The sequence below is a fragment of the Lytechinus variegatus genome, chromosome 11, assembly GCF_018143015.1.
Source record: "Lytechinus variegatus isolate NC3 chromosome 11, Lvar_3.0, whole genome shotgun sequence".
Lineage (NCBI taxonomy): Eukaryota > Metazoa > Echinodermata > Echinoidea > Temnopleuroida > Toxopneustidae > Lytechinus > Lytechinus variegatus.
Window position 1 is genome coordinate 25,007,988 of NC_054750.1, and position 26,485 is coordinate 25,034,472.

Genomic DNA, 26,485 nt, shown 5'->3' on the forward strand with positions numbered 1-26,485 from the left:
CCAACATGGTCTAAGTCCATTGACCCTAAATGACCTTTGACCTTGGTCATGTGACATGAAACTCTAATAGGATGTTCAGTAATACTTGATTAACCTTATGGCCAAGTTTCATGAACTAGGTCCATATACTTTCTAAGTTATGATGTCATTTCAAAAACTTAACCTCAAGTTAAGATTTGATGTTGACGCCGCCGCCGTCGAAAAAGCGGCGCCTATAGTCTCACTCTGCTATGCAGGTGAGACAAAAATGGACCTAACCATTTTTGACAAATGAGCTCTTCAGAAGAGTTGGATTGGATTGGTCAGGTCCACTCCAAGAAAATTATTTTTTGTTTATTCTCCCATATTGCAATATTCTTACGGGAAACTAAATTTCCATGATACCCTACCATTAGAACATAAAATTTGGTATAATAGAAATCTACCTGTCTTCATATTTTTTTTTTTAGATATTCTTTTCCAAAAAGAAATCTTTGTGGACTTAACCCCTTTGCAACCAACTGAATAGACCTAACCCCCTTTGAAAAAAAGGTAATTTTTCTTTTCCAAAAAGAAATCTTTGTGGACCTAACCCCTTTGCAACCACCTGAATAGACCTAACCCCCTTTGAAAAAAGGTGATTTTTCTTTGCCATTTTTATTCACTTTATAATGGGAATGATCTTATAGAGCTACTAAAAATCTATACATTGAGACATATGAAAAAATTGACGTAATCCCTTTTGCAACTGCATGAGCTCTTCATTACTGAAATCCGAAATGATTTTCACCAAATATACAATCATTCACGCCATATAACACACACACCTCAAATATTCTACTCATCTAATGAAAATTATTAATATCCTTGGCCAGTTAACCAACATGGAAACTAACCATCCCAGCATCAGTTGCATCATTGTCTTTATTCATCTGGCCAATGCTAGAACTATGGACATCTCTGTCGAGTGGTGGGTCGACTTCTTCTGCAATCTGCCCTACGTCATATGTTGGGTTGTGCAGACATACAGGTTCCGCTTTATTTATAGGTAATATGTAACTACCTGATGAATCTGGGGACAACAATCCAATCGCGCCGCTCATGACGCCAGCTGACGTACTGGATGGGTTTAGTGAACTCTGTACACCACCAGAAGAAGTGCTGACTTCTTTCTTCTTGTCAAAACAAGTGAGCCCCCATTTCTTGCGGATGTGAGGTTTCCTGACGCAGTAGAGTAGGAAGATGAACAGTCCTTGGAAGGAGTTCAGTACGATAAATATTGGCTGAGCCACCTGTTAAATTAAAAAAAATGTAAAATCAATATGATTATCGCTCTAAAAATACTGTCATGTTTCTGCATTTAGAATTTTGATACTGCTCTAGGAAATTTTGAGGATCGAAGTATTATCTAGATGGGAGAGAAGACGGGGTGATATAAGACTGCAACACTGATTACCTTGTTAATTTTCAAAGGCCACTCGGCCTATAAAAGTCGAATCTCTTTATACCACAGAGATCAGTTCAACTTGCAGAAGATAAACAACATATATGTCATGCATAATCTGATCTCAAAAGTTGCTCCGACATTGTCGATTTTTCGACTTATTGAAATACTTATTGAAGGTCAACCTATACAGAGTTGACTGTAAGCCATATTATTGAGATTATAGGGAACGATAGACCAATGATATAGATCTATATTTACTGGACTAAATGATGGGATCAGCAGAAGATAACCAGTGATCCAAGTCAGACCAAGAAGGAGCAGGATACAAATCGCATTCTGGACTCGTTCAATGGTCTCTCGACGTTCAACCTCAGCCTCCCTCTTCACCCGACCAGCGATATTGGCTGATTGGTACAACTGACGAATGACCAGGATGAAGATAACGATGTTGATGACGAGGATGATAGACATAGGAATCAGGAGACCACCAATTTGAGCCCAGAATTGCAGGAAACACCTGTTAATGGTAATATAATGCATTTACTAATTGAAGGACTGCAACTCTTTAGTACGTAACTGATAATTGAATACTCATATATATTATGACAATTATTTCATTAACTATTCATGCATTAGAAGGATTAAAAAAAATCAAATGCCATCTTAAGTTGATGAACACTGAATCAAGCTCATTGAAACAGTTAATTATAGGTTAATATGAAAAACAAGAGTTTTGTGAACTTGATAATCTAAGCATTTACATATACAATGTAATGCAAGGTCAGCACCATATCTCATCAAAATTTTACTTTTTTTTATTTTCCAAACAGTACTACTTACAAATCATCATGGGCGTACGATTCTCTGGCAATAACTCCTGTGAGAAGCACAATGAGTGCAGGAACTCCTGAAAGTAATGATTTGGTACAATATATGAATATTCGCTGGCTATGAAGGTTGGTATAACATTCTATGTATATGGCCCCCCATCCCATATTCAAAACCAACAATTCAGACCCTATTTGGGGTTTTAAGTGATTCCGTTCTGGTGAAATACAAGTACAGTCTACCAAGACTGAAAAAATATATCCCATAACAAGTTGTGTTGTTGGGTGCAGGAAGACTTGAATTTCATATGTAGCGTTGTGGCCCAGTGGATTGTCTCCGGACTTTGAATCAGAGGGTCGTGGGTTCAAATCCCAGTCATGGCGTACCTTCCTTCAGCAAGAAATTAATCCACATTGTGCTGCACTCGACCCAGGTGAGGTGAAAGGGTATAAGGCAGGAATTTATTTCTTGAAATGCCGAGCACGTAAAAGCTGCTTGAGCTACAGCCAGGGTAATATCCAAGTCCTTTGGAAGCGCATAGAGACGTTATTCATAATGTGTTATGCGCTTTACAAGAACTGACTATTATTATTATTATTATTATTGTACCAGGGATTGTTGGTACCATTTTCATGTGGATGTGTGCAGGCATGACTGGTTAAAAATAAAATATTCAAAAGATTGCATCATTTTAATTGACCCAAAGTAGATAGAGAATATATTAAAAAAATATAAAAATCAATACAAATTGCATTTATATCGTTTAATGCATAATGTGTCTATATTACTCTGGTCGTCGAAACCTGACATGACTGCACACAATTTATTTACTTTCTCCACTTTTGAAATATTATGTGTCCAGCAGTCCATGCATACAGTCCCACATCGTTTCATTACACAAACACACCATCACGTTAACGTTATATGTTTAGATATCGACATTTATTCCCCCATCATGGCTTAAGTTCATTGACCCTAAGTGACCTTTGACCTTGGTCATGTAATCTAAAAACAAGGCAGCATGTTCAGTAATACTTGATTACCCTTATGTCTAAGTTTCGTGAACTACGTCCATATACTAAGTTATGATGTCATTTCAAAAATTCAAGCTTAACTTAGGTTAACATTTGATGTTGACGCCGCCGCCATCAGAAAAAACGGCGCCTATAGTTTCGCTCTGGCATGCGAGACAAAAACTTTAACAATCATAATGGGAACATTGCGAACTGGTAGCTCAATTAGGCATTGGTTTGTTGGTTTTAATCTTATCCGAGTAAAATTACAAGTTACGCTTTAAGCAACATACAATTTGAATATAGTAAATGGAGGCCAGCATGCAGTGCACATTGAAATTGTAGTATGGAGGACATTTGCCTCACATTGGTCTTAGAAAAATAAAAACAAACATTAGACCTACCCCATGCAGCCAGACATGCCTTGATCATGAAGTTAGGGATGTAGGTGTTGAATATCTTCACAATGATAAGATATGTATTGTATCCTTCCACTCCCATCCAAGCAATAGAGGAGAGAACGAAGTAGTGTACAAGGGCTGAAAGAAACCCACAAGGTCCTGCTTGAACCTCACGGTAATCTCTGCTCGAATCCAGAGAGATCATGATGACGAACGTTATGTAGAGACACAGTAAGGTTGCACATAGACTGATGAAGATCTGACTGGTCTGTTTCGTCCTCAAATCCCTGACAAGATTGTAACATTATTTCAAACAAAATATTTCATAATGAACTTTGAATGGAAAAGAAATAAAAATCGATCATTCATATTAACGACCAAAATATCTATTAAATTAGATATTAATTCAATATCCATTATCCATTATTGCATCTCACTTGCTACAACCAACTGTATTGGCATCAAATTTAGGAGAAACCCTTTCTTTGGTATAATATCATAGGCGGATCCAGGGGGGCCCGAGGGGCCCGGGCCCCCACTATTGGCGGAGCAAAAAAAAGAAAAAAAGGGAAAAAGAAAGGAAAAAGAAAGGAAAAAGAAAAGGAAGGGAAAAGAGGGAGAAAAGAAGAAAGGCAAACATAAGAGGGGGAACATGATTGAATAAAACAACATGAGGGGAAGTCTTTGAAAATAATTTTTTGAAAATTCTATTTGTTAGGATATAAAATTTTCGGTCGCGCTTTGGGCTCTTATTGTCTTTCAGGGGATTTGCATATCTTGCTCAATATGGAGCTTGAAATATCAAACTTTGAAGTCAATATACAAAACATATTTCAGTTGGGAAATTGAACTTTAATTATTTTGTTTGATTTACAAATTGATTTTTAAAAAGTGCTCTGTAAAAATGTATGTGTTATGGTCTGAATATTATCATTTTCTGCTTGCGCTGCGCGCTCGCAAAATTTGATTTGTCAGGTACCTATTATTTTCCTGTATTCCATAAAGTTCTCAAAAAGTTCCATATTCAGGTCAGATTGTCAAAACGTATCAGCTAGCGCTGCACGCTAGCATTTTGATTAGTGAGTTATGTATCCCAAATATTATTTCTAAATCAAACTACTTTGATGACAGTTTATCAAAAATTTCGGCTCGCGATATCCGCTCGCATTGATAGATATCATGCATTTTATGCATAATTACAAAAGTGCTTTAAATATCCAGTTTTCTGGCCATAATATTAACAGATTTCGCGCTCTCATACTTAGGAAGAGAAATAGGATGATAGTCATCACTTTCTTATGATGACATAATGTTCCGGTCCTATGTAAAAACTCAAAGTAATAATAATAAAATACATCAGCTCTTTTTTAACTGTCATCCATCACGATTCACAATTTTCCCACAATTTGTTTGCAATACAGAGCTTAAATTGACCCTTTGTTAGATGGGAATATCATATATTTTTAGCTCGCGCTTTGCGCTCGCTTTATTGATTTTCATGATAAGAAAGGTACTTAGAATGCAAAATTCTAGGTCGAAATCTAAAACACGCGTTAATTCAGATATGCAGATTGTTCTCTATTTAAATCATTATCCAGTTTCAGATCACAATATCAAAAAGTGTCTGCTCGCGGATAAATAACTTATCCTTTTCATGATTTACAAAACATGAATAGAGTGTCCAGAATTTTTCCGCTCGCGCTTCGTGCTCGCATCAATAAAGTTTAGTTTAAATACTTAGAGTCCTTCCAAGATTACAAAAAGTGCTTAGCATTTCCATTATTCAGGTAAAAAAGGTCAACATTTTTCGGCTCGCGCTCGCAATATTTGAATGTTGAAATATGTAACGTCTTCATTGCTAAATGCAAGCAGTCCATAACAGGTACAATTTCGAGCAGTTCAAAACGTATACAAAAATTTTCTGCTCGCGCTCTGCGCTCGCATTATTAATGTAAGGAAGATCCCCACTTACTCATCCTTTTCATGATTTACAAAACTAATTGAATAGAGTATCTTGTTCAGTAGGTGTAAATCTCAAAATTTTCTTGCTCACGCTTCGTGCTCGCATGTTTAATTATATACCTATTCTGTTAAACAAAAGTGCTAAGAATTTTCATTCCCTAGGTAAAAAAATTCGGCTCGCGCTTCACGCTCGCATTATTTGATTTTTAAAAATGTGTAACATCTTCATGGCTAATTCCAAGCAAGTATTGAACAGTACCCTTTCCATCACTTCATTTCTGCTCACTCTTTACGTTTGTAGTAATTATTAACTTGCATACACATCTTTTTTTTCAGGAAGACAAAAATTTCCCAGAATGTTCAAAATTTTTAGGAAAAAGTATATAAGATTTCCAAAAAATTTAGCTCGCGCTTCGCGCTCGCATTATATAAATAATGGTTATGGTATTATACATTTAGGTTTCATAAGAAAAAAGCTAAGAAGTGACCATTAGGACTACCCTTCAAAGAAACAAAAAATCCCGGCAAAAATCATATTCGAGCGGCCGATCGGGGAAAATATGGCTGAAAAAATTCCGGGCCCCCCCTATTGGCAAAGGCTGGATCCGCCCCTGTAATATTGCGGTCATAATTCAGTTATCCAGACACATATCTATGTTTATGTGCCAATGAAATAACAAATTTTGTGATATATTACATTTCAGAAGGTACAGAATGTCGAGGGACATATTCAATTCCGATAAACAAATAAATGGTAGAGTAACCACGGGCGAATTAAAAAAAAATGATGACGAAGCGCTCACCGCGCGCTCATTTCTCACAAAAAAAATGAACGTCTTGAACTCGAACTCACTTGTTCCAGAGATAGGTTGCCAATGTGACAAGGAGACTGAGGATCGAGAGACAGCATCCGATGTAGGTCAGAATGTTGTACACCGCCTCTGGGGAATCCTGTACTCGGATATCCTTTATGATAAAACAAATAACAAAACAAATCCAACTACTGCATGACATTGGTGCCACGTTGTACAACGGGAAGATATGGATACGTAGCGTCCCGACCCCCCCCCAAATAAAAAGAGAGAAACCATCCTGAATACGGGTTGTGAGCACTGTAAACGAAATGGTCATCTCTGAAAGTCTGGATATTATTGGGATGCGTTTGTATCGTTTTGTTTATGTGTGTATTACCTTGAGTAAGATCGTAGACATACATCATTTAAGCAAACAAAAAGAAGGAAGAAATAAACTTTGTGGAGGTCGATCGGAGCTAATAACAATCGATGCTTCCTTCTTCATTAAAGTTATCACCCAAATTGTTGCTAATTCTCTGCAAAGGTGCGATATGTCAGTCAAGTTTGATCAGACTGCAGGATTTTCCAGGACATGCAGGAGATAGACCGATTTTATAGCAGCCGAATGACTTAGTCACTCACCATTAATACGGCGAAGTTGGTGAGATGATCACACGCACAGCGCACTCTCTCATCAAAAGAACCCTCCTGTGTTGATTCAGAGTTGGCATAACTATTATCGTCATCGGTTGATCCGACTCTAGAAATAAGTGAACATCCATCTTGGGCCCAATCTGCTTTCTCATCATCCCAGAATGAACACATGGGATTATCATATCCAGACTATAAACAAATACAAAATAAAAACAACTATTGATTTATAGTCCCTGAAAAGGCAAGAAGATGCAAGAAAAATACATTGGATAATATGAAAAATAGCTCTTAAAAGAATGATGACTCATCTGTCAATTCTTAGTCCTTAACAGAAGTAGTAAAGCTTATTTTCTTGAGATAAATTAACCACATTGTTAAAATAATGTGTGAAAAGCTTTGCATCATTTCAGTAATTATGTTTGCATCAATATGATTTCTTTTGTTCTCTTTTTCTTTCCTATAATACCTGCATGTACGCATATAGGAATAAGTCAACTATAATTTCTTCTTTTTCCAGAGGGATCCACACTTTACAAGCTTTGCTTTTTAGTGGATCCCTCTCATTTCCATTTATGCTCTATATTATACTGTTTTTTCTGTTTTACGAAGTAAGAATGCCCTTCTGTAAAATTGTACTTAATGTGTATTGATCTATATTACTTTGTATTATGTTTTGAATGGAAATGAAATAAAAGAATTGAATTGAATAAGAGATTCTAAATTACGCATACGTCTATAATTGCACCAGTAAAAACACTAAAAAATATATGGAGACAAATTGAGATTTTGTTCATGGACGGATTGGATTTAAAAGTAAAATCTTGAAGGCATATATGCCGGAATATTGTGTATTTATTTTAAAAGACTCTTACCATCAGTGTCGAAAAGGTAAAGTTAATGGACTCTGCCAAGGATTCAACTTTTCTCCCACCGATGCTGACGGCTATGACAGGAGTGTTAGCTGACCGATTGACGGCTTCATTATCTGCGCTGAATTCACGCAGTGATTTAGAAATGAATAAGGCTGGAGTTGAAAAAACGTTGAAGTTTATACGAATGTATTCACCGCTGCCATTCGACGATGATCCCGTAAGAGGATTCGTGGATGATATAGCAGATGAAACCGAAGATGGGATGTTGACCTGTGCGATGGTGTCTGGTTTGGAAGCAATGTCATCGTCCTGGTGGTCACCTTGGGTCGGAGCGCTGATGCTAAAATTGGCCTTAGTCAGATCAGAAAGACTGGATCCGGCCAGAGAGAGAACAAGTCCACCCATACCCTCATCAGCAGATACACTCTGGATCTAGAATTCAGAGTAAAAAAAAAATCAACGTTGGAATCCATTCTTTATTTTCCTCTTTAAAATCATAGCTTGAATGTGCATGATGCTCGCAATTTCAGATTGCACTAGATAACAAATATCTCTCCTGAAACCGAAAATGATTGGTTTATAAAGTAAACATTACGTTTAAGAAGATAATTTGCAAAACAGAAAAACGGAAAAAATGTTATTGAAACCTTACCAATGAAGATTTCATATTTATTTTACTTGTGAGTAATCCCCCTCCCCCCCCCCAAAAAAAAATGGCAACTTTGATTTTAATGATAATTAATGACGTGATAATAATTCTTAAACTAATCTGCAACCAAGAATTAGTTAATATTTTCCCATTTCTTCTTCTTTGAAAGAGTCACTGCTTGAATCATTTTACTCGTCATAATCACCTGTACAGCAACATTTGGCTGCTGAATGTTGAGCATCTCACCGTCGGCTACCTCAACACGATTGATTTGCTCCTCAAAAGCCTCTACTAATTTAGAAACTGCTTCCTCCGCAGCTACGAGTACATCTGTTTGTACCTCTGCTACATTGCTTAGAGTACCAGTTAGATCCTCCGTTACCTGTCAAACAATAAATGGAAAGACATTTGTTCAGGACCACAATTAAAGTTTCCCATAAATGGGCAGCATTACGTTTAAAACTTACTTTACTTACTTTTACTTTTATTTAAAGATCAAGTTCACCCCAGAAAAATGTTGACTTGAATAAATAGGGAAAAAATCGAACTAGCATGATACTGAAAATTTGTCAAAATCGGATGCAAAATAAGTAATCTAATTTTAAAGTTTCGCTTATTTTCACAAAACAGTGATATGCACAACTCAGTGACATGCAAATGAGTCCGTCGATGATGTCCATCACTCACTATTTATATTGTTTTTTATTGTTTGAATTATACATTATATCATTTTTTACAGATTTGACAATGAGGACAAACTTGACTGAACCATATAGTATTCAACAATCCTAATTCCACATGTTCAGGGAGGAATTAATCATTGTTTTACTTGACAATAAGGAGAAAATTTGAACATTTCAGGATTCATATAATAAAATACAAAAAAAAAATAATGAGTGGATGGCGTCATCAGTCTCCTCATTTGCATACCAACCAGGATGTGAAATTCAGCGAAACTTTGAAATGTAATAACTTTCTTAGTTTACATCATAATTTTGATGAAACTTTCAGTGTTATGCTTGTTGGATTTAGGGTTTTTATTCAAACCAAATTTTTGCTGGGGTGGACTTGTCCTTTAACGATGCTTGTAAGACTATGCCTGTTCATCGGTCCAAGGAAATAAACTGTACATGCTGTATGCTCCACACTATCAGTTTCAATTTGTTGCATGTGGCAAGTAGTAGCATAACGCAATTTATCACTCTTGGTATTTCAAAAATCAATTTACCATCTCTTCACCGACATAACCACCAATGAAATTAAAACAGTAAAAAATGCTCCAACTATAATCTATTTCATCCACTGGATGACAATGGAGTATGGAGGCATTATGGGACTCCTCGTTATGACGATAACAAAACTTCAAAACACTACTAACTATTGCAACTACATACATTAGCATATTATTATTAGACGACATCTGCAATATCCCATGCGGTTTAAGAACCCTACAAATTTAATGGGTTCTTTACTGGGAGCGGTTGAAACTTATCACTCCATCAATGCAATTATATTATTTTTTTAAAGGAACCAATTTTCACAATCTAATTGATACATCATTCCCGTGTGCATTCATACAAGTAAGATTCTAATTAATCCATAAAATTTATAGTCTGCTGTGACAATGGACCACGCCTTCTATGACATCGGGTCTTATGACATCTAAATCACATGTAACCGCTGTTCCTTCCATAAGCACACTTTGTGCCAAGGTTAAATCTGATCCATGAAATGATTAGTTTTGACGACTATAAATTGTAATGTTGAGCAATGACATAAAGGAACACTTATTACAGTTATTTCCAAAGATATCAGGCATAGAAAATATGCTACCTGTTCATTTGTAACATTTTGCTGTACGATACTTGATGTAATCTCTGCTATCAATGTGACGTCATCTGATGTGATGTCTTCGATATTTGAAGAAACTGCTTCCACTTGTTGGCTAACTTCACCTGCGTTTTCTTCGGTGATGCTTGCCTAATATCAGACAAAATAAATGTATATAAAATTTCTTCTGACAGCATTTACATTTTTTGAATAGCACACATTTCCAAATTATGTTTAAAAAACACAATCTGATTCTACATGTAGGCCTACCTCACTTAATTACTTCAAAATCGAAAGAATAAACTCTCAATAATATTGGGTAAAAATGCTCCATGAGGGTAATTATGTGTCCAACCAACATTTGGCATTTCTTTGGGGCATTTTTATTTATCCAGTGTGATTAAAATTTTGCCCATTCTAAAGTAACTGCTGCCTTTTTTTAAACCTTACTGGACAATATGCTTCCCCCCATTAGGTAAAATACTGCACCAAATTGGTTGGACAAACGATTAGCCTTGTGCTAATTAAAATTTTACCCAATATTTTTTTACAGTGTCGAGCTTTGTAAACCTCTACATATTTTCATTCTACTATCGTGATTATACGTGAAGTCGCCAAGGCCCGACATTCAGTTATAGGCTGGTTTATTGAAAATAAAAATGTAGAAATAAATATATTGATAAGAATGACCTATATCCTAATTATACTTGTTACGGCAGGGTTATTGTTCTAAAATAAAACTAACAATACGATATAAAAATCATTACCATGACTGCATAAAAGTAGAAAAAAAACAGCAGGAGAAAAAGTAACATTAAAAAAATACAAACAGTATATAGACAGAATGAGATACGAGGTAGAATATTCCAGTATTTTGTAAACAGATTGATGGACTAAGGAATAAATAAATATGAACATGTTCAGTGCATTTGTCCCCCCCCCCGGAATTGAATTAGTTAAGGAATAGATATTCAAAATAGGATTGCAATAACAATATTTTTCCTTTCCAGCGATAATTGTTAAGATAATATTTTCACCACAGGTTCCTTATTTGATAAACACGAAGAAAAAGGTGTAAATATGCACCCTTTCGAATGTACATATTATTTAACACTGAAAACCTTTTGGGTGCAATTTTGTACCCTATGGTGACTTTTTGCACCTTAATAAGGACACCCGTAAAAGGTGCAGAAATGTAACCATTTGGCAAATCATGGGCGAACTATCACCTTTTGAAGATAACAATCTTTGCACCCTGCACGATGCGAAGTTGTACCATATATGGTGCAAACTGGCATTTCTGGGTGCACTGATACATTTAATATGCACGTTTGTCAATTAGGATGCAAGATTGTATCCCAAAAGGTTTTAATAGCTTAAAAAATAACCTCTGCAATTTCTGTGAGAATATCTGTAACATTTCTAAAAGGTCCACAATTATCCATAGGTTGCCATCGACTCTGTGTAATGCCATCTCCGATACAAAGTGCTCGTCCAATGGGTCCATCGGCTGTTTGATGTGAAAATGAAATAATAACTAGATGAATTTTCAACTCAAAATGTAATTCTCCGCAATTGCCAGTCGAAGCATTTATTTAACACCATTAAAATAATGATCTATTTGACCTTAGACCACAAAATTTAGTCATCGTAGTCATCCAATATGCATATTCGAGTTTGAAATTAGTCCCTTAGCCAGTTGAAATTAAATGATATCTGCTCTAATACCTTTTTGCTCTGATCATTGGCGGCGGAAGCCAAAAAAATTATGGGGGGGGGTCCACCTGAAACTGGACAAAGGTAAAAAAAAAATTGAAGGTTATCAACATAAAATTTAGTGGGGGGACCTGTCCCAGGACCAAAATCCAGTTGAAACCAATTAGAGCAAAACCAATTGAAACCAGTTGGCCAACTGGTTTCAATAGGGAAATTGGAACAACTGGTTCCAATTGAAAACCAGTTGCCAACTGGTTCCAGTTAAAACCAATTGGGCAACTGGAACCAGTTGGCTATTGGTTTCAATTGGTTTTCAATTGGTTCCAGTTGTTCCAATTTCCCTATTAAAACCAGTTGAATCCAATTGGAGGCAACTGGTTTCAATTGGTTCCAGTTGAAACCAACTGGAGGCAACTGGTTTTCAACTGGAACCAGTTGAAACCAATTGGTTTCCAACTGGATCCAATTGGAACTTCCAGTTGGAATGAACTTAATTAGTTACAAATTAATTAGCATTTGCACTAACTATTGCTCATGCCAACACAGAAGCAGTGTTATTTGTCTATTAATACCAATGTAAAGGGCATTGATAAAATACAGACTTTCATAGGTATATATTCATATTGGAGTTCTTCAAATATATGTATTATTATTTGATGTAATTTGGTAACAGTTAGTGGTGTACTAATTATCTTTGAATCTGTTTTAATTATAATCTATAATATTTATGAACATGGTTTTCACTGCTAAGTATTGGAAACACTTATCTGAAAAAAGTGTGGAACTTCAAATTGAAAAAAATTAAATAGATACATTGTAAATTGTGATGAATCTCATAAAACATTAATCTGTGCACACTGGCAGAAAATATGCAAATTAACTGGTTTCAATTGGATCCAGTTGGGTAACTGGAAAATTTCCAATTGGAAACCAATTGGAAATCATTTCCAGTTACCCAACTGGATCCAGTTAGGATTTCCAGTTACCCAACTGGTTCCAATTAGAATTCAGTTACCCATCTTTCCAGTTAGAAGTCATCTCCAGTTACCCAACTGGTTCCAGTTAGAAATCATTTCCAGTTGGAAGTCATTTCCAGTTACCCAACTGGTTCCAGTTAGGATTTCCAGTTGCCCAACTGGTTCCAGTTAGGATTTCCAGTTACCCAACTGGTTCCAGTTAGAAATCATTTCCAGTTGGAAGTCATATCCATTTACCCAACTGGTTCCAGTTAGGATTTCCAGTTGCCCAACTGGTTTCAATTGGTTTCAACTGGAAATTGTTAAATTCCAGTTAAAACCAATTGAAACCAGTTGAAACCAATTGAAACCAATTGAAACCAGTTGGAAATCCAACTGGTTTCAATTGGATTTTGGTCCTGGGGTCCCCCCCCCCCGGTTCCGCCGCCTGTGGCTCTGATTCATTTTTTTAAAGTCCTAGAAGGCTCATTTTGGGTGAAAATATTTTACATTAGATAGCCAAGACAGATAGTGAAGCGCGATTGGTCCATAGCGCGTCATGTGATACGATCAAAATCAAAATCTGTATTTTGTCTACGTGTGTGGCGCCCTCTCGTCGAATAGATGTTACCAATTACTAATATAATAGGTGGATGGGTGGCTAATCTACATTAATATGTCATAATCGTCACCAATGGTTTGACGTCGTATGGATCTCCTTTGCCGACGACGTCCTACTTACGAAAGCGACTGGCGCGTATAATCTGGAGAGCACAGAGATACGATCTTACGTATACGTAAGCTCCCGAAGGGAGCTAGAGAGGTAACTCTTTTCACGCGTTTTTATTTCCCATAGGTTTTGTACACAGCCAATATGGCTGCCGGCGGACAATTTGAAGGGTGATTTTGGAGGGTCAATGTTTTATTCATAAGAATGACGTCAAATTACGCAAAATGCACTTCTATGATTGGCTAAGACGCTAATGTTTTATTCATATCTTATGAATTAAACATGTTTTCCTTCCCACAATTCCCTACGAGATCTGTGCGAAGTGTTGTTCTTTCGGCTCTCCGCGAATTTCCACTTTCTACAACGAAATAGCTCGACTAATCATCTGTTTATAGAATTGATGTTCGAAATCGTGATTTCTGAGTGAACTTCATTGGAGCATAAAATCTTGGAGGGAACATCAATATTAATTTAATGACATTCCATAAGAATAAAAGTAAGTTAAGTTCATTTTCATGTTTTGATCTCACTTGCAATGGTGATGTGTTTGCCGGGTTCGGGGCCCATCCCGTATTACTTTACTACGTAAATCTCCATTTCCATACACTCCCATTTCTTTTGCCTGACTTCCAAATAAATCATCTGTCAGTTAGTTTCTCAAAAAATAGGCCTAACTTACCATTTTTCGTAGACCTTCATCGGAATATGCTTCATGTAGGCAAAAAGTAAACCTGTATTTCAGTTTTATTGTCAATTATCAGGGGTAGATGTGGACTTGTTTCCGACCTCCTGTTTTAGTAACGACAAACTGTCGATTTTGGTCAGAGCGAGATCCGGCCTTGATATCGCCGGCGCTAGCCGGCTAGCAAGATTGTCGATGTAGTCATGGGGTATGAAAATAGCGGGGACGGACTAGGCCCAAACTTCAAGCTTGAAAGAGTTTAGGCCTAGTCCGTCCACGCTATTTCATCTTCATATGAATAAGTATAATTCTCAGCAGCTTCTTTTATTCAGAAACTTTTTACTTCAGAGTAATCATGAATGAAATCCAATTGATTTAGTGTTAGGATTTGAATGAAATGACTTAGGCCTAGACGTAAATCAAGTTTCTATTTGAACAGGATGCCCTGGGCCTGGCCTGGGGTGGTATTCTGAAAACGTTTTTAGTACATAGTTATTACTTCATTCAAATGTGATGTGATTCTTCAGTTATATACAGGACCAGCATAGACCAGGTCCTGATTCAGCTATACAGCTGAATCAATATGTGGTTAGAATCATTTTACTTTAATAAACAGTCGGGTACCTGGTATGCATACCGTATGCCTCTGTGAAACTTCATGATAGAGAAAGAAGTTTTTGGACCAGATAATTTAGTTTGGAATATTCATACTTCAATGATATGGGCAGCTGGATTTTTTTTTAAATATTGTTTAAGAAGAGTAGTTTTATTTATCTCTAATACTCTCAAACTAAAAAAAAATGTTTATTGCAGATCCAATAGGACCAAGATCTTAGCAGTTCGCACCCGGTCAGAGGGACAAAATTGAGAACTATGCAGATCAGCAAGTGTGAGTTACACTCTAATGAGGAACAGGACATCTGAATTGGAAAATTGCAAGGTATGCTTGTTGTTTTAATAATAATACAGTCTGTATCTAAGCTCATCCCCCCCCCAAAAAAAAAAAACAAATAGTCTAAATAAATAAATATTCCCTCTTTTGGGGGAGGAGGGGGGGGGGGGGGTATGGCCAATTGAGCTGAATAAAGATGAGATGTCATGTAAAATTAAAGCTCCATTGATAGTTAATATTTGCTTGAATTCAGATTCACCAGTATTTCCATTTTCACCGACCATACCTTATGTCTATGTGCATGTACATGTACATAAAAACCATGATATTAACAGTTATCATCTGATAAATATTTGAAATAATTTGCACTCTTTATTATCAAAACATACTGTAAATAGTTATATTGATATATCAATTTATCTGGATGTAGGACAAAAGTATTAAATAGAGTTTAAATCTTAATAAAAGTGGACTAGATGAGTAAGAATAATTTACATCAGCAGCTCATTTTGTTCTTTCTCTATTTTTTACAATGCAGGTTTCCCACTGCCCAAGCTGTTTAAGTACTGGTACCACAACAAGTACCAAGATGAAAGAAATATGAAGGCCAAGTTAATAAGTAGTTACTTCAAATTAATTTGAATAGATATCAACAAAGCATTGAATGTTCTTTAAACTGCATATCTGTAGAAAAGAGTGCAGTACAAGTTCAGATTCATCAGCGGGCAATCAAGACATTAAAGTACATGTATACAAAATTTCACACAAAATACAAGTAAGAAATATTTTTTTCCAATGGGCAAATGTATCACCCTTTATTAATATTAATACTTCTACTAGTTCTTAAAGTTTTCGTGAAATTAAATGTAATTTCCAGTTTAAAGGCCTATTGTATATAAGACAAAAATTTATATTTTGAAATAAAAATCATGCGTAGATAAATGTTAATAAAGGTGATCAGAGGATTAAGAAATAATTTCAGTATCATTCCTGGACCTTATTTCATAAACAAGTTATTACTATTGTAATCTTGTCACTATGACAATTACCATGGTAACAGGGCTGAGCAAGAAATCAAGGTCTTTATGGTAGCTGCAATGGGCTTGGACAAAGTTACCACAATTGCAAGTCTTCATATAATGGCTTAATAATTATGTAGGGATATTAAATTGCATTTATTGTTATCTCACTTTTTAAAAAGTTTTGACATGAATTACCTCTGCAAAAATATATGAATAGACTATATTTTTAAAAATAGATTGAATTCTAGCTACAGTGACAGTAGACAATATCAAATTTTGTGAATGATTCACTAATGTATTGACTGGGAAAGGCACTCTTTAGGGAGATTCTGCCATTCTGGAATTATCCCCCCCCCCCTTGCTGTGCTCTCACATTAGTAGAATATTTCTAGTCAGCAAATTTGGAAGGAATTTACCTCTTTCTTTTTTGTGACAAACTTTTGTGGAAAATAAACAGAATATCACAGATTTTTATGCTCTTTTTATGAAATCCTGGATGCATCCCTCATTTGGCTCATTGACATCGTTTGAATGAAATTTTAATAAAAATTGTATATTTTGACTTAAGTGTAGAAAAATGTACTCAATCCTTTATTTTTTAATCTAATTTAATACTTATAGACTCTAATTATCATGTTATTTTCAATGTTTTAGAAAATGGATTTCTTAATAAACATGTTAATTTTGAATTAAATTATCTGATCTTGGTCATTTTCATTTATTAATCACCAGTTTGTGATGATATATTGCTACCAAATTTTTTTATGCACAAATGGACAAGATTTTGCACTCTGTACTCAAATGTAATGATACTACTGTGAAATCATGAGAGCAAACAGCAGTCAAAATATTCTTCAAGAGAAATAAGGATAAGAGTGGGAAAGAAAGTAAAATGACAGGGGAATTGTTTGCCTTTATGCATATATTTGTGTGTGTCAGTTTCTGAGAGAGAGAGAAGAGGCAGGAAATGGGGATAGAGAAAGTTGTTTGTTTTGGAAGAAGCAATCATAAGACCTTACTGTTCATCATGGGTATACGGGGGAGGGGAATTATTTCTACAAAATGTGGAACCTGTATATTTAATGTATTTTTTTCCATATAAAAATTATACCAGATTCATTTCCAGTTGAAAATAAATATCCTATAGCCTACGATCAGTTTGCTCTCTTGCCTAGATAATTTTGAGAATCCCCCTAAAATATTGTACCTAGGTCATGGTTATTGATAAATGAAAGTGACATAGAAGTCGCCATTTAAAATTAAGTGCTCCCGACTGCTATTTATAATAGGACCTATATTGGAGACTACAATAATTATGAAAAAGAATTTGATTTGTTCTTATATTTTTGTTCAAATAATGAAATAAAGGTTCATTTAGTTTTCTGCAATTCAAAATAAACAGAAAAGATAAAAATATAAATGAAGAGTTTAGTTGCAAAAGGGGTTATAGGTCAACTTTTTACCATTCCGAGAAAATCCATGTTTTTTATTCTCACTTACTGCATTACTCTTATGAGAAACTAATTTGTCATGATGTGCTATACCCTATCATGTGAATATAAAATTGGGTATAAAAGAAATCTACCTGTCTTCAATTTTTTTCTATAGATTCTTTTAAAAAATACCATTGTGGACCTAACCCCTTTTGTAACTAATTTGAAATGAATCCAATCAATTTTGATTAAAAAGGTGATTTTTCTTTGCCACTTTTATTCACGTTTTCATGTGAATTTCAAATTTTTGTTGTTTTCATTAGAACGACTAAAAACTAAAAATTTGTGAACAATGGACCTAACCCCTTTTGACAAATGAGCTCTTCAGAATAGTTTGTTTGCAAAAGGGGTTAGGTCCACTCTCCCATATTGCGATATTTTTATGCAAAACTAAATTGCAATATTCTTATGCAGAATTATTTTTTTATGACGCCCTACCATGAGAACATAAAATTGGCTATGAAAGAAATCTACCTGTCTTCATATTTTGTAAAATATTCATTTCCAAATAAAAATTGTGTGGACCTAACCCCTTTTGCAACAAAACTGAAATGGACCTTAACCCCTTTTGATAAAAAGTTATTTTTCTTGGCCATTTCAGATCACTTTTTAATGGGAATTTCAACTGTTCTTTGGTATCACATTATAGAGCTACTAAAAATTACATTGAGACAAAAAAGAAATCAAATTTGATGAAAAGTTGACCTAACCCCTTTTCCAAGTGAGCTCTTCAAATAAGGGCTTCAGAAACATAAAGAGATGCCATCATAATTACATTCAACCATTATTGTCAACCGAGGAACACTTACACGATTTAAGGGGAAAAAAGTTATTATGGCAACATTTTCTTTGGGAACCTCGATCTTCTGTAATATAAATAGTGAAATGTAATTAGAATGAAAATTATATGAAACGAGGGCAAATCAAGCTCAATTAAATCCCCTCCCATAAAGTTTCCAGTTATTGCCATAGCAAAGATCCTGGCAACCTGCAGCTAAAATAAATCAAAGGTGCAGTAATAATCGTGACAGACAAGAACAAATAGATCAATAAAATAAGATTACTTAAGAATGAATGAGTGGCATGATGTTTTACAATCACAGACACCAACGACATCAAATCAGGTCGCGCATTATGCTAATTAGTGACCAAATGCTAATTTACATATTTTTGCGCTATGCGCGAAGGACGTTTAATGACCACGCCTCCATTTCGCTGGTGTACCAAAGCAGTGGCAGTGTCCATAGGCTTGTACATGTAAAATAGGAGCAGTGTGCACTTTTGACCCTCCAAAATTTTCTTCAATTCTGACCGGATGCAGAAGCGGAGTTTCCACCCCCTGCTGGAGAGATTGAAGAGCGCCATCATATTCAACAACAACAACACGGAAATAACATACCGTATGCGTAAGTAGAAAACGATCGTTTGCAATCGGTCAATACAATTAATTGGAAACAATTTTCAGACTGGACCGCAGAATTTAAGTGAGTCCCCGAGTGAGTCCGACGATCTGATAACGTTACGCCCTTCTTATAAGTTCCTAAAGTTGAGCCCCATGGGGTGCCATGAGCCTAATTACATCAGGAGGGCTCAAGATATTCGTTCGACCCAACCCATTCAAATTTTTTTCAATTTGATGTTGCTGATTGACAAAACTGTATGATATATGATTCAAAATCTAACACTGATTCTAGAAATGGTAACTACTGAACTTCCTTCGACCAAATTGAGAAGATAAAAAAGTGACTTGGAACTATTTTTTTGACTGGCGGACTAATTAGGGCTATTTTACCGTTTGAGTCGATAAATTTGATCCATTGATAGTTATCTTCATAAATGGCAATTTATTTTTAAAATGAGCTGGCTACGCTACCCTTTCCTGGTCAGATATGGAATGCCAGATATATATCCTATCCAATGGTAGTAAACATTCCACCCTCTAATTTCACATTTATTTTTTATGAATTTTTCAAAAGTGCAATTTTAACACACAAGTCTATGGGAATGTTTTACGCGCGTGGCCCCATGGAGCCTAACGTTAGAAAAGCGTAGACAGGAATAACCGTCGTTTCTGGAGATTATCTAAATATCTGAATATATTTTCTAAGTGGATTTGTTATTGAAGAGTACCGGTAACTATCTTAGACTATTGCCATGACAGCGGATAGAGACTGAAGTTCACTGTTCTGCCAACATCAAAGATTTGTGGTGATGTCTGATGAGCAATGGACAAATAGGTCTGGTTTTGGACGATAAAATTGGGTAAGTAGATATTGATTTAGACCTTGGCTTTGCCCCGGGGACCTCGACATGTCTTCAGGAGTTCAGACTGTGTTCGGGCTGCTGCAGTTAGCCTTGGCCTAGATCATAAGTTAGGTCTAACTTTTTAACGTGTTAGATCTAGAAATAGCGTCTACGTTAGAGAATATGAAAATACCATGATTTTCTTATTTACGAGATAACTGGATATACCCATTTGATTTGCTAGTTCATTACGATGAACCTGCGTGCCGAATATAGAGTACACAATTTTTCCTGCGCGCGCGCTGCATCTCCCTACCAACGCACTATCCCAAGATCGTCGCGCAATTTGGCGTCCATTTCCTCTCATGAGCCTGCGGGCAAGACATGTTGTCACACAAGGCGAGGGGTAGGAGGGAGGGTTCAAATGGGTATATCCAGTTATCTCGTAAATAAGAAAATCATGGTAAGTATTTTCATAATTTACATCAATAACTGGGATATACCCATTTGATTTGCTAGACCAACACGGATTCAACGTGAAGGGAGGCATGTCTAGACTAAGAAGTGCGTTAAAATAGGGAGATGAAGACACAAAGGCCGTTGCCTTACGGACAGGGGAGGCGATAAAGCCTCATGTGAAGAAGTCCTTAAGAGCAAGGAGTGAAGGAAAGAGGGGCGTCAATAGACGGACCTCGAGAAGTCGTGAACGACGATTCCAAGAAAGAGCCCAAGAAGAATGATACTAAGTATCATGGGCCCTCGGCCTAGTGTCAGGAGAACAACATCACCAGCTGACTAGAGCGTAAAATTCGGAATTTGTTGAAATTTTCAACAAGAATCGTGATCGGAAAACTGTAGCTTTAAGGCTCAGTAAGTGATCCATCGAACAATCTGAGAAGGCGAGAGATCTCAGAAGCCTCCGCGTGGGAGAAAGCGCCCAGAATTCGATATCCGTCTCAAATGCGTGAGGGCAGAACATCTGCAGAATTCTGATAGAGAGCTGTGGCAGAAAGTTACTAGCGGTCCGAAGGGGACTAGGAACGACGGAGAGTAGGGATTTAAGAAAACCACTCGTAAGGCAGTCAAGGGTCGAGAAAGCGACTGAGTGCCATCCTTTTAATAAGAAATACCGCGGACCTGCTGCCTATGTAGAATAAAGCAGTCTGGTTAAAATAGCTCAACCGGGCGTGTCAGAGAAACAGCGCGGTACACATCACGACAAAAGTGTGATAGACCGAGTGATCGAGAGAGAACTCAGGATCCCCTTTCTCCCGTACTGATCGAAGCACCCATCTGAGGGTGCAGTGCCCGCGGTGGAAGAGGTGGCTTGGCTCAAGCCACCATTGCCGAGAGAGCCCGTGAGGCTAGGCTGCGATGGATGACCGCCGGGCGGGGGAATCCCTAGCAGCAGCAAGTGTACGCCAGAGGGAGCTGGCGAAAAGTCTCTGTCATGATCATACGTGAAGGCGACAATCAAGAGATGTTCTAACGAACAGACATCGCCAGATATGATACCTCAACAGTACGTTCCCAACGGAATCGAATGAGGTAGCAACGGCCCTGTCCTATCAAGTTAGGGACGGAAACTGGCTAAGAGTGTCGATGTCCTCGCTTGAAGAAACAAGCGAAGGAGGGAGACTTGAGGAAAATAAACACAAAAATTTCCATCAGTCTGCGGTGAGAACCAGTTGTTTATGAAAACAGCCACAAGGCCTGGTCTCTCAGGTGATCGTAAGAGCAAGCACCGCCGGCGCCGGTTGCGGCAGCGTGGAACAGTCCGATATCGGAGAATAAGGAGTTCCAAAAAGCTGCGGGGGGCGGCAAAAATGACGCCCTAAGCAGTGGGGGATGAGCATCTAAGTTTCTAAAAGAAGAACTCCAGTGAAGTAAATCACTTACATGGAGAGACTCATCCGCAGTCGGCCCGAGAAAAAGCGGGTCGTAGTGATTGTGGTTAGGTAGGCATAAGCATACATGCATCCACGGTTACATCATCCTCGGTCGTGCGGTGACCATGGCCACATGCATTGCATGGAGGGAGGATGAAAGCAGCATGCGAGGTGACTCGAGTGTGCCGAGTGAAAAAGCTTCTAAATAAGAAGACGATTCGACAAATGGGCACGGTAAGACATCCACCGTAGACCACTCCACACAAGGAGGAAACGGCGGAGACGCCCGCAAGCTTGACCCACATAGAGAGCAGTCTATAACATAGACTGTTAGAGCTCGACCGATGGTCTGAAGGCGTACTGTTTGGTGTAAACTCGCCGACCCGGTACGGTGGGTGTGCCCAGAAAATAGGCATAGAATGCCGACAGAGAAGTCTGGGGCTTTAAACAAGCTTGAACGCACGTACATAGCCAATAATCTCATGAGATGTACGGCGGTTTCTTTCCTCCGAGATGATGCTTACCCGACCGGGAAGGACTCGGGGAACAGCTGTGAATGTCAACAGGAGGGATATCTAGCATATGAAAAGCTGATTCCCTCCAGGTATTCGGTGCGGGTGCTTTCGGCGGTGTCCGGCTGGACGACCGGTGATGGCAGCTCGGGCAGGGCTCGAACGAGCCGCCCGAATACGAGACAATAGGTTAACATAACCATAATGCACCGGGTGGTGAAGGCGTAGCGATTACTAAGCACAGGAGAACTTTAAATCGCCGTGACATTCAGATCCGATATACATACTCATAAGTTCGGAGAGCTATGAGGTAGTGAGACATACCGCTGAGCGGTGATGGTGCTCATATCGGAGTCGCCCTCTCTTCAGCGGCGATCGCTGGAGGACGGGTGTCTGTACTAGCCCTGACTCTGGCCTTGCAAGGGTAGGAGCTAAGTAAGACAGGGCACCCTTACTTTCGAATAGAAAGTGAGGTTCAGGCCAGAAACCGACGGTCCCGTCGCCTGGGCGGACGGACCGCGGACGTGATAGGTTGCCCCCTCAAAGCAGCCAAACATTCTCACGAGAGAAGTGCGGCATGCGGTATGTAAGAGATTCTTACCTCCAATCTACGGGCCCGCTTAGGGGGTAGAATGGAGAGAGTTACCGCTGAAGGAGTCGTCGCCGTACGTGGGCTTGACGTAGAGGGCGAATTCGGGAGTAACTGCATAAAAAGGGGAATACCCATGCAGGTAACTCGCCGATGGCTCCCCGGAGTGCGGGTTGGCGAGAGAAGTCTCAATCCGCTCAATACCCGACGCCAGCAATAAGACCGCGGCGGTCTTATAATGACGGAGAACACGAGGATAAGAACCCGTAATGCTCGGGGACGCATAGATGCAGCCTGAACGGATGCAAAGTCCAGCCGTCGGTCACCGAGAGCTTGCCGACATATTGATGCTTGAAAGCCGTATGTCGGAAGCACCTGCATAGAAACGGGGGTCACCGTGTAGGTGAACAGCGTTTCAATAAATGCCCGGTGTGAGAGGACAGGTGATTGCTTGAGCCGCACAGTGCTTAGCAAGGCGGCTGAAGCTGATATGAAGCGTGGGTGAATTACCCGCACTGCTCATGGGAGTATGTGCGACGCCTGACCCACAAATATCGGGAGTCTGGTGACATAATGGAGGGCGATGCCCGTATGTCGATAACACCTGTGTATTAGCGGGGATTTCCCTTGCAGGTGCGTGAGCCGGCGAATCATGAAATCGCCGGTGACTCTCCGAGGTGCAAGATGGCGAATGTCTGCTTAACCTGCCCGTGCTCGACACGGCGGTTTTAGCTGACAGGGAGCATGAGGATAAAGATCCGTGATGTTCGAGGGCGTTCTGTTGTAACATGAAGTTACGACGCATGGCCATCGGCACAAGAATCAGAAAGAAAGGTCTGCCCGCAAAGTGGGATTAGCGACCTAGACTTTCTTCTTGTTATTCCTCTTCTGTGCGGCCCCCGCCGGGGGCAGAAGAGGGAACAATCATCGGGAGTCTGGCGACATAGTGGCGGGCGACGCCCGTATGTCGATAGCACCTGTGTATTAGCGGGGATTTCCCTTGCAGGTGCGTGGGCCGGCGAATCATATTGCCGGTGACTCTCCGAGGTGCGAGACGGCGACTGTCTGCTTGACCTGCCTGGTGCTCGACACGGCGGTTTTAGCTGACAGAGAGCATTAGGATGAAGATCCGTGGTGCTCGAGGGCGTTCTGTTGTAACATGAAGTTACGACGCCTGGCCGTCGGCACAAGAATCAGAAGGGAAGGTCTACCCGCACAGCGGGGTTAGCGACCTAGAATTTCTTCTTCTTCCTCTTCTATGCGGCCCCCGCCGGGGGGCAGAAGAGGGTATAATGATCGGGAGTCTGGTGACATAATGGCGGGCGACGCCCGTATGTCGATAGCACCTGTGTATTAGCGGGAATTTCCCTTGCAGGTGCGTGAGCCGGCGAAACATGATATTGCCGGTGACTCTCCGAGGTGTGTTGGATGGCCGGTGTCTGCTTGATCCGCTCGGTTGGTAGTACCGTCGGCTGAAGCAGGCAAGCCTGGGGGTAAAAACCCGCAGTGCTGGAGGGCACTCTAGATTAGCTTGAGAAGCTGAGAGGCCTGGCCATCAAAAGAATCAGAGGACAGACCGCCCGACGGAGCGGGGCTTACGTCTGTGGTTCTCCTCTTCTTCTTTTCTTCTTCTTCGGTTGCTCCGGCGCCGGAGCGGAAGAAGGGACAAGAGGCTGGGCTGCGCCTGTCTTCCTCTCCTTAGCTCTCCCACGGGGAGAGCTAGCCGAGCGAGAGGAGGCGTCGGCCGAATCTGACGGCGTCAGATTGAATTGAGAGTCCGACACGGTCGGACTCAGGTGCCTCTTCCGACTACGGGCTGGTAGCCCTTTGCCGACGCTCCCTAGAGGGGTCTTACACGGCATCGAGCCTAGTCTTTGCCGGGTGGAGAGACCCGTGCTCTCCCCCCGGACTTTAGGTGACCCGATGGCCGGTGGGTCTGACAGCCCTAGAGGAGTCGCCGTTTCTGTACTAGTGCGACGCTCCCCAATAAGGTTCAGGTTCCGGGACGGAAGCCTTGGCCATCACCGTGCGGGCACGTGGTCGCAAATCCACGGTTCCACCCTTATTAAGCGGGACACGTGAACGCGCGTCCACGGTTCCACCCCTTTGAGAGCCCACGGGGCTCTGACTCTGTTCTCGCTATCTATACTACCTGTGGTGGGGGATAAGACCCCGGTGTCGGGCCCCGAAACAGCAGCCGCCTGAGGCTCTTCAGAAAGAGAGTCCGAAAGGCTCATTATTGCCGTAGGGTGATCTAGTAGTAAGATAGAAAAAAAGAGAAGCAAAGGGGGTAGGGGGGGGAACAAACCCCAACCCAGAAGACAAGGACCTCAAAAAGCGGACTTTTGAGAGTCAAAAACGGATCTCACAAGGATGATACAAGGTAAAATCCCAGAACAAAGGAAACAGTAATAATTGAGAATTATTAAGAGACACTGTCCCTGAAGTCCGTTAGAAAAATTAATTATTTGATTATCACAACAAGAATCTGCTTCCGCCAAAATTCTGAAAAGAAGGAAGGGGGAAGCATCTAAAAAGAAGAAAACACTAAGTTTTCTTCTTTTTTTTTTGTTGTTGTTTTGTTGTGTCCACCTGTTCAAAAGAAAAAAATAATAATTTTTCTTGAGGTGAGGATCAGCTAAGGAAAAAAGGGGAGCAAGATTCCCTTTCTTTTTTTTTTTTTTTATAAACAAGAAGTTTAAGAAAAAAAAAATTATAAGTCCAGAGACCGGTAGCTGACTTGAAAAGGAAGGGGGGAAAAACAAAGATAGCTTTCCCGAGAAGGAAGGCCGAGTCAAAGGCGACGAACGCTGACAGGAGACGGCTTCCTAAAAAAAATTCTAAGTATTCTTGTGAAGGAAAGAAAATATTTTTTTTTTTTTTTTTTTTTTTTATAATTAATTGAATAATTAATCAATTAATAAACACAAGAACAAAGGATTGATTGAAACAAAAGAACAATCAACTAACTCGAAACAAGAAACAAAGAACTTGAATCGAGGCAAAGGAGCAAGTCAAGAATTAAAAGAATCAATCAATCAATTAATTAATCAATTAACCAATTAATTCAATTAATAAATACAAGAGCAAAGGATTGATTGAAACAAAAGAACAATCAACTAACTCGAAACAAGAGACAAAGAACTTGAAACGAGGCTGGAATACGACGCTCCTAACGTCCTACAGAACCTATCTGTGGAGAAATAAATCAATTAAATTCACGACGAGTCGTATAAACGAAGAAGTCAGTGAATAAAAAGAATTAAAAGGATTAAAAAGGAGCGAAGACAACGCCCGAGCAGGAAGGCGCGGAGCTATGGGGCGGAGAGGT

General features: G+C 39.0%; 1 protein-coding gene and 1 long non-coding RNA gene across 2 annotated transcripts in view; one reads left to right on the forward strand and one right to left on the reverse strand.

Annotated features, from left to right (window-relative positions):
* Positions 1-551: 551 nt before the first annotated feature.
* LOC121423781 overlaps positions 552-26,485 on the reverse strand; it is a 55,852-nt gene continuing 29,918 nt past the window's right edge. The window contains exons 13-22 of the mRNA XM_041619270.1: positions 11,818-11,939; positions 10,433-10,579; positions 8,805-8,981; positions 7,951-8,382; positions 7,067-7,267; positions 6,484-6,596; positions 3,672-3,955; positions 2,267-2,333; positions 1,685-1,943; positions 552-1,271 (exon numbers count right to left, since the gene is read on the reverse strand). Of these exons, the coding sequence (XP_041475204.1) occupies positions 855-1,271; positions 1,685-1,943; positions 2,267-2,333; positions 3,672-3,955; positions 6,484-6,596; positions 7,067-7,267; positions 7,951-8,382; positions 8,805-8,981; positions 10,433-10,579; positions 11,818-11,939 (2,219 nt within the window). The 3' untranslated portion in view covers positions 552-854. The remainder of the gene's footprint in view (positions 1,272-1,684; positions 1,944-2,266; positions 2,334-3,671; positions 3,956-6,483; positions 6,597-7,066; positions 7,268-7,950; positions 8,383-8,804; positions 8,982-10,432; positions 10,580-11,817; positions 11,940-26,485) is intronic.
* On the forward strand, positions 14,197-16,819 carry LOC121423782. Its single transcript, XR_005971308.1, has 3 exons — positions 14,197-14,327; positions 15,327-15,453; positions 15,944-16,819. It is a non-coding gene; the product is annotated as an uncharacterized LOC121423782 (long non-coding RNA).